Source organism: Danio rerio, chromosome 8 (assembly GCF_049306965.1).
Source record: "Danio rerio strain Tuebingen ecotype United States chromosome 8, GRCz12tu, whole genome shotgun sequence".
Lineage (NCBI taxonomy): Eukaryota > Metazoa > Chordata > Actinopteri > Cypriniformes > Danionidae > Danio > Danio rerio.
In genome coordinates, this window is record NC_133183.1 from 10,236,253 (window position 1) to 10,254,076 (window position 17,824).

The 17,824-nt window shown below is 37.5% G+C and overlaps 2 protein-coding genes across 7 annotated transcripts in view; one reads left to right on the plus strand and one right to left on the minus strand.

Moving 5' to 3' along the window:
- usp11 (ubiquitin specific peptidase 11) overlaps positions 1-2,451 on the plus strand; it is a 39,580-nt gene extending 37,129 nt beyond the window's left edge. The window contains exon 21 of the mRNA XM_002663073.8: positions 1,376-2,451. Within this exon, the coding sequence (XP_002663119.3) occupies positions 1,376-1,540 (165 nt within the window). The 3' untranslated portion in view covers positions 1,541-2,451. The remainder of the gene's footprint in view (positions 1-1,375) is intronic.
- A 2,679-nt stretch (positions 2,452-5,130) lies between these two features.
- zgc:86609 lies at positions 5,131-17,617 on the minus strand. Of its 6 annotated transcripts, none has more exons than XR_012383703.1 (9): positions 17,291-17,599; positions 15,123-15,180; positions 14,932-15,025; positions 14,749-14,853; positions 12,778-12,859; positions 12,621-12,700; positions 10,753-10,835; positions 5,585-6,134; positions 5,147-5,400 (listed from the first exon to the last, which is right to left on the minus strand). XR_012383703.1 is itself a non-coding variant. In NM_001009987.2 (8 exons), exons 1-8 carry the CDS (start codon positions 17,443-17,445, stop codon positions 6,030-6,032), a joined length of 762 nt encoding a protein of 253 aa, NP_001009987.2. In that variant the 5' UTR covers positions 17,446-17,617; the 3' UTR covers positions 5,131-6,029. The 6 variants fall into 6 exon arrangements, 2 of the variants coding, with proteins under 2 accessions (NP_001009987.2, XP_021333920.1); XR_012383702.1 differs by having other exon boundaries at positions 5,546-6,134; XR_012383705.1 differs by having other exon boundaries at positions 10,753-10,870.
- Between the last annotated feature and the right edge of the window lie 207 nt (positions 17,618-17,824).

Genomic DNA, 17,824 nt, shown 5'->3' on the forward strand with positions numbered 1-17,824 from the left:
ATTAAGGGCACCTATCATGAAAATCAACTTTTGTAAGCTGTTTGGACAGAACTGTGTGTAGGTATAGTGTGTTTACTGTCATATTGAAGTGATAGAAACCCAACAAGTCTCTTTTATAAAAATTTCCTGACATTAAAATAGGACTGAAATCCCAGTGATTTTGAGGCTTATGGCAACGTGGTGTACGAGTGCTGTTTTCCCCTCCCACTGAATTGATTGACATGTGTCATGTCTCCATAATAACACGTGTACACAGGTCCAAAACATTTTTTGCAAAGATTTTTATTATCAAAGAGATAATAATTTTGCCTTCAACTGTATTGCACAGCATAAGTGACTCATTAGCCCCTTTCACACATACACACCTTTCCGGAAAATTACCGGCAATTTTCCGGAAAGCTTGTATGTGTGAACAGGCTCTTTTTGAAAATACCGGTAAATTCGTTCTGGCTATTTTCCGGAAAGAGAAGTTGTAACATTACCGGCAATTTGCCGGAATGCTGCGCTGTGTGAACGCAAAAGGAAGATTGCCGGAAAGAGCGTGTGCAGGTCTAGAACATGCTGACGTGAGATGTCTGCTTTAGCCAATCAGAACAGTCAGACGCATTCACGTCCGCACGGTTTGAGAATAAAAGCCTTTGAATATTTTCCCAGACACATTTAGCTGCTAGAAATTAGTCAGATCACGTTTATATGTTCATCTTTATGCCAACTGTGTAAATAATTATCAATAAGATGCTTATGATAAGCCGTTGTTTGTTTACCTTCAAGCTTTGCGTGTGCCCATAAACAGTCTATGAGTGCCAGCACACACACATATCATTTACATCTCGACATGCGAAAATGTTTCTCTATATGTTTTTATCGAAGTTGTTCACAATACTGATCATCCACAGAGTTTGTAATGTAATCAAATTTTTACAAATACAAGCGCAGCCGTTTAGAGGTCATTTCGGGTTAATGATGTCAGAATTACCGGTATTTTAGAATGGATGTGTGAATGCTCTTTTCCGGGAAAATTCCGTAACGTCCTCGCCTGTGTGAACAGCTCTTTTTTGAATTTACCGGTAAAGTCGTTCTGGAAATTTTCCAGATATCGGTATCACTGTGTGAAAGGGGCTAATATCGTCAGTAAAAGTTAGTAAAATATTTTTTAATTGTAATACTATTATCTTATTTATCCACTTGGAGCAGAGATTGCCTGATGTACGATAATTATCATACTTGTATGATAATTTCGACCACGTACGATGTATGTTCATTGTTTGTTTATGTTAGTAAAGGCATTAACTGATGCAACACTGTAAAGTGTGAACGTATTTCACAACATTACCGTATTTTCGAGGCATTTACGATATCCCTGTATTTTCTGTAGACAAGCGCCGCCTACCTCCTGTTCTACCAGCGCCAAGACAAGATCCGACAGCCTAGCGTCCCTCCGCCCGTGCCCTGCTCCACCCAGCCTGAGAACCACATCTCCTCCCAGACCAACGACAGCGCAGACGGAGCTTCGGCCTGCGTCAGCATGGAGACGGACTGATCTCTGCTGCTTTCCAGCCTCACTTCATTCTTTCTAGCTCTTATCACTTCCATCTAATCTCCAGAAACTTGAACATCTGGCTCCCACAGAGGCCACTCTCTCTCTGTCTCTCTCAGGCTGGTGCTCGAGCATCATGGGATTCCTTCATGAAACGGGTTTGGCTGGTTGCGGCGGCGGATCGCACTGATTTATCTGCATCGCTTCAGCGAGGATGAATGGGAATGTGGAGGTTTGCGGTTCGTCATCACCCACGCGTTTATTTTATTTAATTGTTTTTCTAAGCTTGCTGTTTCTGAGCTGGCTGAGCTGCTGTTCACACTGGGGGAGCCGACCAGCGAAGCCGCACGCTGGTTAGCATCACGAATATTAGCAGGAATGGTGTTTCTCATATCAGGGATGTCATGATCAGAAATTGTTCGGATTTCTGAGATCTTGTTGAAGACAAACTAACACAAATAATGGTGGGTGGAGGCTTGAAACATAGAAATCGCTATCTGTCCACTCACTCGTGAGCTATTTATTTTCATAATCAGCAGATGCTAACGATTATAAGTCTCATGAGCGGCTTCTAAAGATCTTCCGATTTTATTTTCATTCATTTCTCGTGATATTTTCTTTGCGTTTGGGAAAACCCCCTCTGTTGCAGGACACAAACAGAGGCCTGTTTTCCTGTGAGAATGACTTCTCTCTTATTTTTATTTGTAAAAAGGCAGGAAAACACATAGTACGTTTTTTTCCCAGACTAATTGCGTGCAATTTATTACGAACTCTCTGGAGCAATGAGAATATTTGAGCAAAGTGCTTTCTGGATAGAGCTCTTTATGTGATTTTTAAGGCACCTCTTTGTACAGTATTTTTGTATTGTAAGAATAAACGATGTCTTTGATCACTTTGGATCAAACGCTGGGAAACTGGGGCAAGCTTTCATTTTATTTTGTTAATAATAGAGTCAATATATATATAATTGTATTACAGCTCTTTTGATATAAATAAACGATGACCAATAAGTCGAGGTTTAGGCTTCCATTTACCTTGTTTTACCTCTGAATGAAAGGATGCGTAGATCCTTTTTCCGGCGATGGGGAAAGTGCATATTCAGCTGTTGACAGTGTTGTGATTTATTTTGTGCGCACTGCATAGAGATCGTACAGAAAATGCTTTTTCAGTTGCACTTCCTGTTAAGTGACTGCTTTATTCAGACGATAATGTAGGCAGTTTATATCTCAGAATGACAGATGTATATCGCTATGTGTGACAGGAGCACTTAAACCTACAGTACAGTGTAATATCTACCGTTATAACACAGAGGAGTCTCTCAAAACCTGTCCAGAAACAAAAGAGGCTTTCGGATGTTTTCGCGGCTTGAGTTAAAATGTATTTTGAAGTAAAACCTTTATATTTATGCCGATTTAACTGTTAAGTTCTTGACAGGATTTGTGAGACTCGAATGAACTGGTGTGAAGTTTCTTGTAGTGGGCATTTTCATTTTAAAATAGTTTTATTTCACAACTACAGTCTTCCATTTTGGGTGGCACGGTGGCTCAGTGGTTAGCACTATCGCCTCACAGCAAGAAGGTCGCTGGTTTGAGTCCGAACTGAGCACGTTGGCATTTCTGTGTGGAGTTTGCATGTTCTCCCAGTGTTCATGTGGGTTTTCTCTGGGTGCTCTGGTTTCCCCCACAGTACAAAGACATGCGGTATAAGTAAATTAAATCAACTAAATTGGCCGTAGTGTATGGGTGTTTCCCAATACTGGGTTGCGGCTAGAAGGGCATCCGCTTCGTAAAACATATGCTGGAATAGTTGGTGGTTCATTTCGCTGTGGCAACCTGTGATGAATTAATGGACTAGCACCCCATTCACATGGGGCTTCAGCGTCAACGCTTGACAGAGGTTGTGTCTGAAGTTGGGGCTGACGTGATCATCATATCAGCGTCAGCCAATAAAATTAGTCGGCAATAGGCCACTGTCTGAGCTGGTGTATTTGCATACAGCGATCTGATTGGCTCACGCTTCCATCGGCACTTGAAAGGTTTAGCAAGTCCTAACTTTCAAGCGGCGCTGGCGGATACACAATGCAGTTCGGCAACGCCTGATATCACCCATTCAAAGTGAATGGGAAGCGTTGAAGCTGATGCCCCGTGTGAATAGGGAGTAAGCCTAAGGAAAATGAGTGAATGAAATTGGTCGTAGTGTATGAGTTTGTGGGTGAATGTGAGTGTATGGGTGTTTCCCAATACTGGGTTGCAGCTATAAAAGCGTCCACTGCATAAAACATATGCTGGAATGGTTGGTGGTTCGTTCCGCTGTGGCGACCCGTGATGAATAAAGAGACTAAGCCGAAGGAAAATTAATAAAATTGACCGAAGTTTATGAGTGTGTGGGTGAATGTGAGAGTGTATGGGTGTTTCCCAATACTGGGTTGTGGCTGAAAAGGTCTCCACTATGTAAAACATATGATGGATCAGTTGGCGGTTCATACCGCTGTGGTGACCCGTGATGAATAAAGGAACTAAAACGAAGGAAAATTAATTAAATTGGTCGTAGTGTATGAGTGTGTGGGTGAATGTGAGTGTATGGGTGTTTCCCAATACTAGGTTGCGGCTATAAGAGCATCCACTGCATAAAACATATGATGGAATAGTTGGTGGTTCATTTCGCTGTGGTGACCCGTGATGAATAAAGGGACTAAGCCGAAGGAAAATGAATGAATGAAATTGGCCATAGTGTGTGGGTGAATGTGAGTGTGTGGGTGTTTCCCAATACTGGGTTGCAGCTAGAAGAGCATCCGCTGCCTTAAACATATGCTGGAATAGTTGGTGGTTCATTCCGCTGTGGCGACCCATGATAAATAAAGGGACTAAGCCGAAGGAAAATTAATGAATGAATGAAATTGGCCATATTGTATGTGTGGGGGTGTTTTCCAGTACTGGGTTGCAGCCAGAAGAGCATCTGCTGCGTAAAACAAATGCTGCAATAGTAGGTGGTTCATTCCAACGTGGCGACCTCTGACAAATAAGGGACTAAGCTGAATGAAAATGAATGAGTCTTCCATTTTGTATGTGGTTTATTATTATTAATGCGATGAGCCTTTTTCACTTTTACGGTTTCATAGTGATCGATCACTTTAGTACTAGCATTGATTACTAAAATATTTTGCTAGTGCTGGAAACCACCATGTTAGAAAATCACATACAGTCTCATTTCTTTTAAAGCAGGTATGAAAATCGGATATTTGTTAGAGCTACTGTCTGCTTATTCCAATGAAATCCATTTGAAAAAAGTCAGCGGTGTATAAATGTTAGAACAGTTCAACTTTTAAAGCTACAAACGTTTTTTTTTTTTTTTTTGCAAGCCCGGTATATCAACCCAGTCACTAAATTTGCTATTTATGCATTGTGGAGGCATTTTCTGTATAGGAATTAAACATTATAAATAAGTCATGAAATAAAAGCTTATTTGAATTTTGAGTACGGAGTGTTTTCTCCACCTCCAGCATGAGAACGTGATCATATCTGTGTGATTCATAAATAGTCCACCGGCTTTATCATTTCCTATCATCTCATTCAAACCGAGACACGAGCACAAATTGATTTCCTCTTCACCTGAGGGTTCAATATAATGTTTATTATATTAATACATCTCTCGAACACAGAGGACGAAATAACATCTGCTCTACAATCAATTTATGTCAGAATATTTCAGTGTTTGAAACAACGGCACGGCAATAAGAAACCTCCATAAAAATCGAGCGCTAAAGAGAAAAACTGCTGTATAGAACTGGTTTAATTAAAGTTGAAATCCTAAACAACTGTTTGGAAGGCACTGAACTCCTAAGACAGTGTTTCTCAACCGTGTTCCTGGAGGACCACCACCTCTGCACATCTCAACCAAACACATCTGATTCAGATCACCAGCTCATTGGCAGAGACTGAAAGACCTGTAATGGGTGTGTCAGATAAAGAAGACCTCCAAAACATGCAGTGCTGGTGGTCCTCCAGGAACATGGTTGAGAAACACTGTCCTAAAACATGTTTCCAATGCATCAGTTCACACATAAATATAATATTAAGGCATAAAACATGAAAACATCTGTATGTTAATACATTTGGCAGTCATTTTCTATCTTCGCTGTGCTTGTATTGAATTTCAATTCTCAGGACATTCGTGTGGGTGTTCAAGGGATTGTACACCCAAAAATGGAAATCCTGTCATCGTAAATTTGGAAACCGGTATCCATTGACTTTAATAGTATTTGATTTATCTATTATGGATGTCAATGGTTACAGGTTTCCTACATTCTTTAAAAAAACAAGGGTTAATGATGACAGAGTTTTCTTTATTTGGGGGTGAACTATCTCTTTAGGACGTTAAAATCACCCTAAACACCGTCAGGATCATTCCAGCATTCGTCAAGTGTCAGCATATGAATCATGTTAAGCAATCGCTGGTTCATATCATATCAGATGTTTGATTTTGACTGTGGTTTTTAGTTAAAGAGTTCTCTGAAGTTCAGATCCTGACACATGAGTTCCTCCTCAACGTTCTCCAGGGCCCATTTATGCTCCACGATCTCCAGGGCTTCCCACTCGCTCTGTTACAACGACAGAAGAAGATCATCGAGAGCAGTGTGAACATCTGGCTAAATATCTGATCCACAGTTGAAATGCAGCAACATGCATGAGGGTGAGTAAATGATCATGTTATTACTCCCTCTTTAAGGTGGTCTGTTATGATTTAGTTTAAAAGTTGCTCCTCTGTTATTAAAATAAATAATCATTTCATCACAGAGACACCGAGCTCATTTCTCTCAGTGTCTGAAAGTGTTGGTTCAAAAATCATTTCTTTTTAATCCCCGCCTTTCAAAGAGCCTGCTCTGCTCCAATTGGTCCGATGTTTTGGCATAGTCTATTGTGATTGGTTTAGTACTTACTGTGCTTCTCCATACAACAAATGTCAGTTAGCATATCTACGTTTTTCCTCTCAAGGATTTCCTAGCACTTTTCACTAAATCAAGTTGTGTGTGAAACAATGTGTGTTTGCTTTTACAGCACAGAAAACAGCACCTTCTTGGTATGTCGACAACACAAACAAAACTCTTCCAGGGGTCCGTTCTTCGTACCTCGCTTAAATGATTTAAGATTGGCAGATCCTGGATCTTTTAACCTTGATAACTGATCTCTGGCTAATTTGGTTCTTCAAACAACTTCGCGAATCAGATTAAAATGTCTGGATGAACTGATCTGAGATCGCTGCGTGTGTTGTGAAGGACAGATCTATCGATCCTCAAAATCATGATCAGCAATGCAACGATTAGCTGACAGCACAGCAGCGTAATGACATCATCTGATTAATATTCAAATGATCCATGTGAACAAAATTACATGAAGTTCATAGTTATCAGTTTGTTAAATATGACACGTGATAACTTTCCACTTTTGTTGTGGGCTGCAGGCTTTACCCTTTCATGTGTCAAGAGTATTTAGCAATTTATTTTGTTTTACAGTTATAGCGGATATTCTTTATTATTGTAGCCATAGTCATATAGTAGACAGTTTATTATTCAAACTTCAAATCAACGTCATATTAACTGTCAAAACATGTTCATGAATGCATAATTATTGCTTTAAAAAGTTGCATATTATACACAAATTGTACTAAAGGGATCTAAAAAGTTCTTATCAAGACATTTTTTCTTTGAACCACCAGGTGGCAGTCTTTGTACTTTTATTTCGGAGTGCAGATTGTAAAAGTTTTATTAATATGAATTTTTTTTCTTGTATATATGAGCAATACCACATAGCGATATTGCTGTATATCAGCACTGGTGGGAGGCGTGCCTTAGCGTCCCGTCAGTGCTGATGTACAGCCATATCACACTGCTAACTAGGGCTGTGCAATTAATCGAAAATCCGATTTTGATTTTGGCTTTTAACGATTATGAAAAACCATTAATCGAGGTAAACTATTATTCCATTACATACCGCCCCCTTTCAGTTGTACACGTGTGAAAACTCTTTGCCTCTGCAAAGCAAAGTTCCACGTGAAAATGACTAAAAGCATGTGCTGTAATGTAGTCTAACTTTCGCAGCACGGGATGCGCATCATTCATATTTTTAAAAGCGCAAAAGAGAACGTGCTGTTGTGTGTGTGTGCGCGCCTTGCTTAGCCTCGTCTAATGCCATCTTAATGTGAGTGCTTTAATGGTCAAATACATGCACATTTGTGTCAGAGCGCGGTGTTTAGTGATTATTCATATTAACCCTTATTTGTGTAATAAACTAACAAGTTGTGAATCAAAAGACACGTGAAAGAGAAACCATATGAGACTCAGAGCCGCACTATTCTTAAAGTGACAGCTTTCCTGCTGCTGCCGACTGTTTTTATTATTAATTCAATAATAAAATAAAAAATACAGTGAAGATGCTTAAAGCACAGTTTAAACATAACAGATTTAATAACTCATTTCTAATAACTGATTTATTTTATCTTTGCTATGATGACAGTACATTATATTTTACAAGATATTTTTCAACTAGTATACTAGTATTCAGCTTAGTGACATTCAAAGGCTTAATTAGGGTAAATAGACAAGTCATTGTTTAACAATAGTTTCTTCTGCAGACAATCAAACATATATATTGCTTAAACGGGCTAATAATATTGAGCTATTAAAATAGGTTTCAAAATATGCAAACCTGCTTTTATTCTAGCTGAAACAAAACAAATAAGCCTTTCTCCAGAAGAAAAAAATATTATAGGAAATACTGTAAAAAAAACCCTCTGTTAAATATCATTTGGGAAATATTTATATATAAAAAATAAATTCACAGGAGGACAAATAATTTTGACTTAAACTGATAATCATTTTGAATAATCACAGATTATTTGAGATTACAATTATGACTAAAATAATCGTGATTATGATTTTTCCCATAATCAAGCAGCCCTACTGCTAACGGTGTGATATTACGTTTATACAACAGTTTGTCGGCACAATCTTGTACATAAAAAAGAAAATCAAACATGAAGAGTCTAAAACCGTTTTGTATTAGGAACTACTTTCTTCTGCCATTTATTCACATCTGCAGCTGATGTCAGAACAGGCGAAACCGGATATTTATACACAGTGCATATCAAACATTAAGCGACCGTTACAATATCACAATAATTAACCTAGAAAAAAAAAAGAGCAATCACTACCAGACTGCTGTTGTGTTTCTGATAAGGAGGGACGAGGCTGAATCCAGCTTCTTATTTGCAGCTTCTTAGTGACTCTATCCGGTCCACCTTAAAAACTGCGACGCCTCCGTTAATTAGCTTCTTATTCGCGCTCAAGAAAACACACTAAGCAAGGGCTTATTATGCGGTCCAGGCTCTTTTAGTTAAATTGTGAATTTTCATTCCAAAATGGCTACCGAGTGACACTAGCGGCAGTGATTCTATGCTCTATGATTATACGCAGCTGATTCAGTCGTTACTTTGTGACATAATAAAACGCACCGCGTTTCTTTTTTCCGTCTTAACAAAAATGGCAGTGAGGTGTGCCTCGCGTATTTTCTAATAGGGTATAAGCAGAAGGAGTTTTAATTGTCAGTAACCCAGTTAAAGCCATTCTGGTAAGCTGTATGTCGTAACATAATCGCCGGGTTTAGGGTCTTTTTTCCTTTAAAAATCTGCGATCTTCACTGCCAGATTGATATAAGATATACAGGATACATACACATTTTTATGACTAAAATTCCATGACTTTTCCATGATTTTTCCAAGACTTAAGTAAGTTTTCATGACCTAATGTTTCATGCAATGTCTACATATGCGTGGTAAAAGCAAAACAATGCATGTTCAAATCAGCATATTGTAAAACACGCAGCAAACTAATTTAAATATAATTTATTTTTATATCTATGTCAAATTGATTTAGATAATGCTTACACCGCACTAATAATGTGAGAGTATGTGATTGGCTAAGGACAGAAAAAAGTAAAGACAACTAACCTATATTCAAGTATACAGAGTATACAAGTATACATTGTTTTCCATTACTTTTCCAAAGCTTTACCAGGCCTGAAAAATGCCATGACAAAATTCTATGACTTTTCCAGGTTTTGCATGACCGTATAAACCCTGGATATAAAGTGTGTCTTAGAAGCACAACATGAAACTCAATTTTTCCTCGCCATGTCTTTAAAATATGATATTTATTTTACTCTAGTATTTTCAATCGAGCTTCTATGCTAACCTGCTCATCCTGACTGGCCCTTGTATGTAAATGTCTTTTCATCTTGTTTTACATTTGAACAACTAAAGGAAGGCCTAAGTCTATTTAACTGATTATAGTTTAATTACATTACAGCATTGATGCTGTAAAAGGAACCGTATAAAATTGAAAAAGAGTCCGGTGAACGGTCAATTTTGAAAAAATTGAACATTCACCGGAAGTTTACCAGTAAGGGGAAAAACACTTGCTGTGCATATACCCCATTCACATTTGGGATTTTTTTCTTTGTTTATGAAATTGAAAAGATTTTATTCACGTTAGAAGGAAAACTAGCTAGTGAGGAGTGTAGGCTCGGATGAGAATTTGCTACAAACCAATGTTGGTTTATGAAGTACATTTTGGTTACAATTTAGTTTAGGTTACAATCCATGGTATTACCAAACCATTAACTAATGCTTCTAGCTTAATAAATAGTTAATAAGGTAGAAGTTGGATTTAGGTTTTGGTTAAGATTTAGGGATGCAGAATAAGATCATACGTTATAACTACTAATGAACAGTTAATATCTAAATAATAGGCAGGTAATAAGCCAGTAGTTACTAGCTTGCGTTGTGACCTAAACTAAAGTGTCACTGAATTTGTATATGATTTCTATTGTGCATTTGAACTACGTGGACTTACTGCACTGAACACAATCTGCAAAGATTCCGGTTTCACAGCCATCCTAAGACTGAGGTTTTAAAATTAAAGCGATCGTGTTTCTACATCGGGGGCTGCTGTTGCATGCTTGGTGTAGCTGATGAAAAAAGTTAACCAACTCAATTACTCCTCCATGAATAAAATCTGATACATACAAACTCCAAAGCATAACTCACTGGTGACGCAAGGTTTAGTACATGCATAAATTCATATTCCTATGTAAAACACACAGAGAGAAATATTTGCACCACACATAAATACAAAAAAAGATATGAACATAAATACTGCTCACCTTAAATGCTTTATTAGGATCAGGGGGCATCGCCATCGCAGCCCCCGTCATCTGATCCTGCATAATTCTGGACTGATCTGCAGCTGAAAATGAACAGGAAGAAGAAAAGCCACCAGGGCTGAAATAACATTTAGGTATTAATTAGGTTTATACAACAGTTCTGTCTAGTTCTCAAATCTGATTGGCTGATAGCTGTGATATATTTAAGTAATATCAGCACCCGTACAGCCACTTTACCCTTTGTGTATTACTCCGCCCACATACAGCCAGCAGACACTACAGATCTAAAGTTTAAAAGATGCTTGCTCAGCTGTTTAACTGTCAGCTTAGGATTTAAATCCAACGCGGAAGAAAGTAGTTCCTCATACAAAAGGGTTTTTAAGACTCTCCATGTTTGATTTTGTTTTTATATACACAATTATGCCGTCAAACTGTTGTATAAACGCAATATCACACTCGTAGCAGTGCGATAGGGCTGTATATCGGCACAAGGCCGCCTCCCACCAGTGCCGATATACAGCCGTATCGCACTGCTACGAGTGTGATATTGCTCATATATCTCTTACGGTATCTTACCTCAAAAAGATGAGGAGTCCCAGTTTACTGTCTGAATGAAATTTAATTTACAAAAGTGATTTTATAGACATAAATTGCATATAAACTGCAAGCGTCTACTTTAATATAGATTTTTATTTTTAAAAAAATATGCCAAAAATATAGTTATTACTTAGTCAGTTAGTTAGTTAGTTAGTTAGTTAGTTAGTTAACTAAAAGGTCATTACTTCTGTAATCTGTCATTCGGTATAGCCCATATTTAAAATATATTAAAGAATAAGTCATGTTTATTCAATAAAACCATGCACATTTTAATGTAAAATTCAATGCTTCTCTTTGACCCATACGATATACACTACCTGACTAGTCTTGTTGCCTATCCAAGTTTTAGAAACAACAAATAATAACTTGACTTCTAGTTAATCATTTGGTATCAGAAGTGGCTTATATGAAAGGCAAGGGCCTCTAGATTACGCTTATTTTACCAGAATAATATAATCATGCCTTGATATTTAATTATTTATTTAGGACAGAAAGGTCTGACTTTGCTTAGACAAAAGTCTTGTCACTTAACAGAAATAATGTACAGTATAGAATATAAAGTCATGCTGCAGTGGAGAAAGAATGAATATTGTGTATGACTTGCATGAGCTTGGAGGACTGCATCCATACATCTCTGCAATGACTCTTTAATAAAGTCATCTGGAATGGCAAAGAAAGCGTTCTTGCAAGACTCCCAGAGTTCATCAAGATTCTTTGGATTCATCTTCAATGCCTCCTCTAACTTACCTCAGACATGCTTAATAATGTTCATGTCAGGTGACTGGGCTGGCCAATCCTGGAGCACCTTGACCTTTTTTGCTTTCAGGAACTTGATGTGGAGGCTGAAGTATGAGGAGCGCTATACTGCTGAAGAATTTGCCTCTTCTGCGGTTTATAATGTAATGTGCAGCACAAATGTCTTGATACCTCAGGCTGTTGGTGTTGCCATCCACTCTGCAGATCTCTCGCATGCCCCCATACTGAATGTAACCCCAAACCATGATTTTTTCCTTCCCCAAACTTGACTGATTTCTGTGAGAATCTTGGGTCTATGTGGGTTCCAGTAGGTCATCTGCAGTATTTGTGATGATTGGGATGCAGCTCAACAGATGATTCATCTGAAAAATCAACCTTCTGCCACTTTTCCAAATGATCAACTAGAAGTCAAGTTATTATTTGGTGCTCTTACTACTGGGATCGACAACAAGACTTTTGTCAGGCAGTGTATAATATAATAAATATAACTAGATTTCATACACAAATTAACTGACCATTGTCTTGTCCAAGGATGAGGGTGTACATGCTTCTGAGCCCGAACACATTAAGAAAATACCATGAAGCTGAACTAACCCTGTAAGAGGAACAGAGTTTATTCTGGGTTTTCAGCATCTGGAAACAAATCAAAAACTTCACATGTCAGTATCGTACCATGAGGCATCCAGAGAGACCAGCTCGATTCCTCTCTGTAGCATGGGCTTAAATCTCAGCGTCAGAGGAAAAGGAACTTTAGCTGCAAGGAAAACCAGTGGGACAACATTAAAGCAACACTGACCTTAAGAGTTCAGTTCAGCTCTTAAATTTGGAATTATTAAAGAGATTAAAAAGTCCTGTAAAAATAAAATAAAGGTCTTTAGATGTTCGTATCGGTATGTTAGATTTAAAGACATCTATGAGCTAGTGTGCTACAAAACTGTGGCAAAATTTAGAACGTATGAACTATCCCTTTAGAGTAAATTGAGTTGAAATATTAATAATTAATACCTATAATAAGTATATTCGACTCGTAAATATGATTTATCTGTTCTCTTTCATGTCAAATACATACAGTTACAACAAAAAAAACATACAAGTTTACATCTTGGCAATGTCTATGAATGTAAACAGCTGAGAAAGAAACGGTGTCTCTGTTAGCCACTTTTTAGCCATAAGCTGTGCTGAACAAACCTAAATGTAATCCCACTATGATCAGCGCCCACCTACTGATGCCTGCCTTTCAGAAAATGAGTTATGAATGTACTGGCCAAGCGTTACATCACCCAATTAAAATTCATCATCCGGCTGCTAAGGTTTAGAATGACACACTTCGTATTTCAGATCCTTACAAATGACTGTTTAAGGAGTTAAAAGGACATTTTACCCAAAACTAAAAAGTCTGTCATCATTAACTCGCCCTTCACTTGCTCAAAACCTATTTGAGTTTCTTTCTTCAGTTCAACACAAAAAAAGATCATTTTTTTTAAAAACTGGTTGCTAGGACCCATTGACGTCCATAGTATTTTGTTTCCTATTGTGGAAGTCAATGGGTGCCAGCAAGCAGCATTCTTCAAAATATCTTCTTTTTTATTCAACAGAAGAAAGAAACTCATAATGAGACAGGGAGAATAAAATGTTGAGGTAATTTTCATCTTTGGGTGAACTGACCCTTTAAAACCACATATACACAGACAATATACACTTACCGGCCACTTTATTAGGTACACCGTACTAGTACTGGATTGGTCCCTATTTTGGCTTCAGAACTGCTTAAATCCTTGGTAGCATAGATTCAACAAGGTATTGGAAATATTCCTTAGAGATTTTGGTCCATATTGACATGATAACATCGCGCAGATGCTGTAGATTTGTCAGCTGCACATCCATAATGTAAATCTCCCGTTCAACCACATCCCAAAGGTGCTCTATTGAATTAAGACCTGGTGACTGTGGAGGCCATTTGAGGACAGTGAACCTATTGTCAAGTTCAAGAAACCAGTCTGAGAGGATTCAAGCTTTATGACATTTTGTGTTATCCTGCTGGAAGTAGCCATCAGAAGATGGGTCCACTCTGGTCATGGTCATGGACATGGTCAGCAACAATACTCGGGTAGGCTGTGGTGTTGACACAATGCTTAATTGGTCCTAATGGGCCCAAAGTGTGCAAAGAAAATATCCCCCACATCAAGGCCGTGTTCTGCAGACCTCAGTTGTAACGAGTGATTATTTGAGTTACTGTTGCCATTCTATCAGCTGGAACCTGTCTGGCCATTTTCATGTGGCATCAACAAGGCATTTGCACCCACAGAACTGCTGCTCACTGGATATTTTCTCTTTTTCAGACTATTCTCTGTAAACCCTAGAGGTGGTTATGAAAATCAGCAGTTTCTGAAATACTCAGACCAGCCCGTTTTTCACCAACAACCACGTTCAAAGTCACTTAAATCCCCTTTCTTCCCCATTCTGATGCTCGGTTTGTACAGCATTAGATCGTCTTGATCATGTCTACATGTCTAAATGCATTGAGTTGCTGCCATGTAATTGGTTGATTATAAATTTGCATCAACAAGCAGTTGGACAAGTGTACCTAATAAAGTGGCCACTGAGTGTATTCCTTTGTTTTTAGCAAATAATAAAAGCTCTTACTTGTGAGGAAACCAGAAAAGGCCCAGTTGATCCATCCTCCAATCAGAATCATGGGCAGCACGTTGGTCAGATTTCCTTTCATCATGTCGGTCAGCATGCTGGGATCTGTGATGGCAGATGTTATGATGGAGCATAGCAGGTTGTATATTTTATTTCATTTAAGGATGTTAAATTGGTGCTTACCTGTCATGGGGTTTTTGGGGGTCACCTTTCTTTTGACCTTCTTGAAGAATCCAGTCTCAGGGTTGTTGAAGTAATGTTTTCTCATGGCAAATGACTGAAAAGGAACAGCGATCAGTGGTTAGTCACACATGAAGTGAATGAATATAGTTTGACAAGATGTGTCATTCATAATATAATACAATAATCAAAACCTGTTTAGGAAGATACTTTCCGTTTTCTCTTAATATGCGACTGCGCAGCAAAACCTGGCTGTAAAGTGAAGTAAGAAAGGATTAATGCTTAAACCTTTCTGATTATAGGATTATATAAATCTACATGTAGTTAAGGTAAAAAATACACTTTTTTTAACTTTAAATATATTAAAATAGCGTTAAAAATATTTTTCAGTAAACATTTCTGGCTAATAACTCATTTTATAAATATTTTTCAAGTAATGAAAGTTCCTATGGCTAAAGAAAAAAAAAAGTCCTGTCAGGCATATTTACACTACCTGACAAGAGTCTTGTCGCCTATCTAAGTTTTAGGAACAACAAATAATAACTTGACTTCTAGTTGATCATTTGGTATAAGAAGTGGCTTATATGAAAGACAAAGGCCTCTAGATTACACTTATTTTACCAGAATAATATAATCATGTCTTGATTTTTAATGATTTAATAAGAACAGTAAGGTCTGACTTTGCTTAGACAAAAGTCTTGTCACTAAACAGAAATCATGTACAGTATAGAATATAAAGTCATGCTGCAGTGGAAAAATAATTAATATTTTGTATGACTCCCATAAGCTTTAAGGACTGCATCCATACATCTCTGCAATGACTTAAAAAACTTATTTTAAAAAAATTCATCTGGATTGGCAAATAAAGTGTTCTTGCAGGACTCCCAGAGTTCATCTTCAATGCCTCCTCCATCTTACCCCTGACATGCTCAATAATGTTAATTTCTGGTGACTGGGTTGTCCAATACTGGAGCACCTTCCAGGGTTCCAAACACTTTTGAAGACATTTTTAGGGGCCACTATACATTAACTTTTAGGCTCTGACAGGGCTACATCCTAAGGATTTTTTTTTAATAGCCCAGTTGGGAAAGATTTTTATTTTTCCAGTCAAACTTTTTTTTATTATTAAATAAATGTAATACAATAATATTTAATGATTAAAGATTTTGATATTTTAGTTACTTTTGAGCAAAATATTTTAAATACTGACAAAAAACAAGCAAGCTCTAGTTGTATACATACACTTTATTTAATTATTTATTTAATTTAATTTAATTAATTAATTAAAGGTTTTAAAAACTATAATAAACTAAATGTATGCACAGCAGTCTGTCCAGGTCAGCTTCCTCATACATGGAGCACTTTTAAACAAATGTTATTTTAAGGAAAATAATTAAACCATTATGGTAAATAGGATTAAAAAGTACATTCTTAAACAAAAAGTTTAAAAAGTTTTATTTATTTTATTGGATGGGTGTTGGCCAGACTGGGTAGCTATACATGAACAAAGGAAAATTAAGACCCGTTTAAAAAAAAACCTACAACACAATATTTCAGTAAATTTAAGACTTTTTAAGGCCTAAAATTTAGTTTTTGAGATTTAAGAGTTTAAGACCCCGCAGATACCCTGACCCTGACCTTCTTTGCTTTCAGGAACTTTGATGTAGAGGCTGAAGTATGAGAAGGAGCGCTATCCTGCTGAAAAATTTGCCCTCTCCTGTGGTTTGTAATGTAATCTGCAGCACAAATGTCTTGATACCTCAGGCTGTTGATGTTGCCATCCACTCTGCAGATCTCTTGCACGCCCCCGAACTGAATCTAACCCCAAAACATGATTTTTTCTTTACCAAACTTGACTGATTTCTGTGAGAATCTTGAGTCCATGCGGGTTCCAATAGGTCTTCTGCAGTACTTGTGATGCAGTTCAACAGATGACTCATCAAAAAAAAAAAATCTACCTTTTGCCACTTTTCCAAATGATCAACTAGTTGTCAAGTTATTATTTGTTGCTCTTACAACTGGGATTGACAACAAGACTTTTGTCGGGCAGTGTAGAACAAGAATCATTTGATGACATTGTACTGAAATATCAGTGCAGCCCCCAAAATTAATTGATTTGTTAATTAGTCAGGTTTTATAAAAATTCTGAACTTAGGATTTCTCATAGTTAATTACACATGTTTATTTATTCATATAAAGGGTACTTGGAATATTTCTACACTACTTACTCAGCAATCAGAACTGATTTTATTTTAATTCTGAACGTAACAGATTGATTGATGTTGTTTCTGAACTCCAGATAGTGATTATTGTTGTTTAATGTATCTGTTTATATCTAAACACCTGTATTTTTGATTCTCACCTGTCAGACACCTGCTGCAGATCCACTTTCTTCTCATTATGGATGAGTTTAGTGATGTAATGCCGCAAAACTCCGACGAAGAATGTGATGAAGACTATGGGCAAAACAACCCAAAGGCGAATACTGGAGTCTAGCAGCAGCTCTGGACCTGCCATTTCTATGCTGACTGAAATCGAACTATAAACACTGACACTTCTAAAGTTTTTTTAAATGAATATTCAATTCTGGAATTAATACTACGATGAAAAGTCAAACGGTGGTGTAACTACATAACTTTTAGACACATTTCTGTATGAACATGCGCCATTTGAGCAGCTGCCGTATGACCTTTGAACTAGTAGCGATTCAAACACGAGTCGTTTTGATGAGTCGGATCTTTGAAATGAATTGTTCGAATCGTCTTACACCGGTTTAGGTGGTTTGTGCACGAAATGAACACTCTGAACCGAGTCTATTTTGTACCGAGTCACTTTAAAACTTGACAGTTTTTATTCGCAGACATAGTAAATACAGATATTTTATGAAATTGGGTAT

Excerpts from the sequence above, each read along its gene's own strand:
- zgc:86609 (NM_001009987.2), bottom strand. The coding sequence starts at position 17,445 with ATGGCAGGTCCAGAGCTGCTGCTAGACTCCAGTATTCGCCTTTGGGTT. Across the intron at positions 12,701-12,777 it reads GTCTCTCTGGATGCCTCATG|GGTTAGTTCAGCTTCATGGT; the intron begins GTACGATACTGA and ends TTCCTCTTACAG. Across the intron at positions 6,135-10,752 it reads ATCCTAATAAAGCATTTAAG|AGCGAGTGGGAAGCCCTGGA; the intron begins GTGAGCAGTATT and ends TCGTTGTAACAG.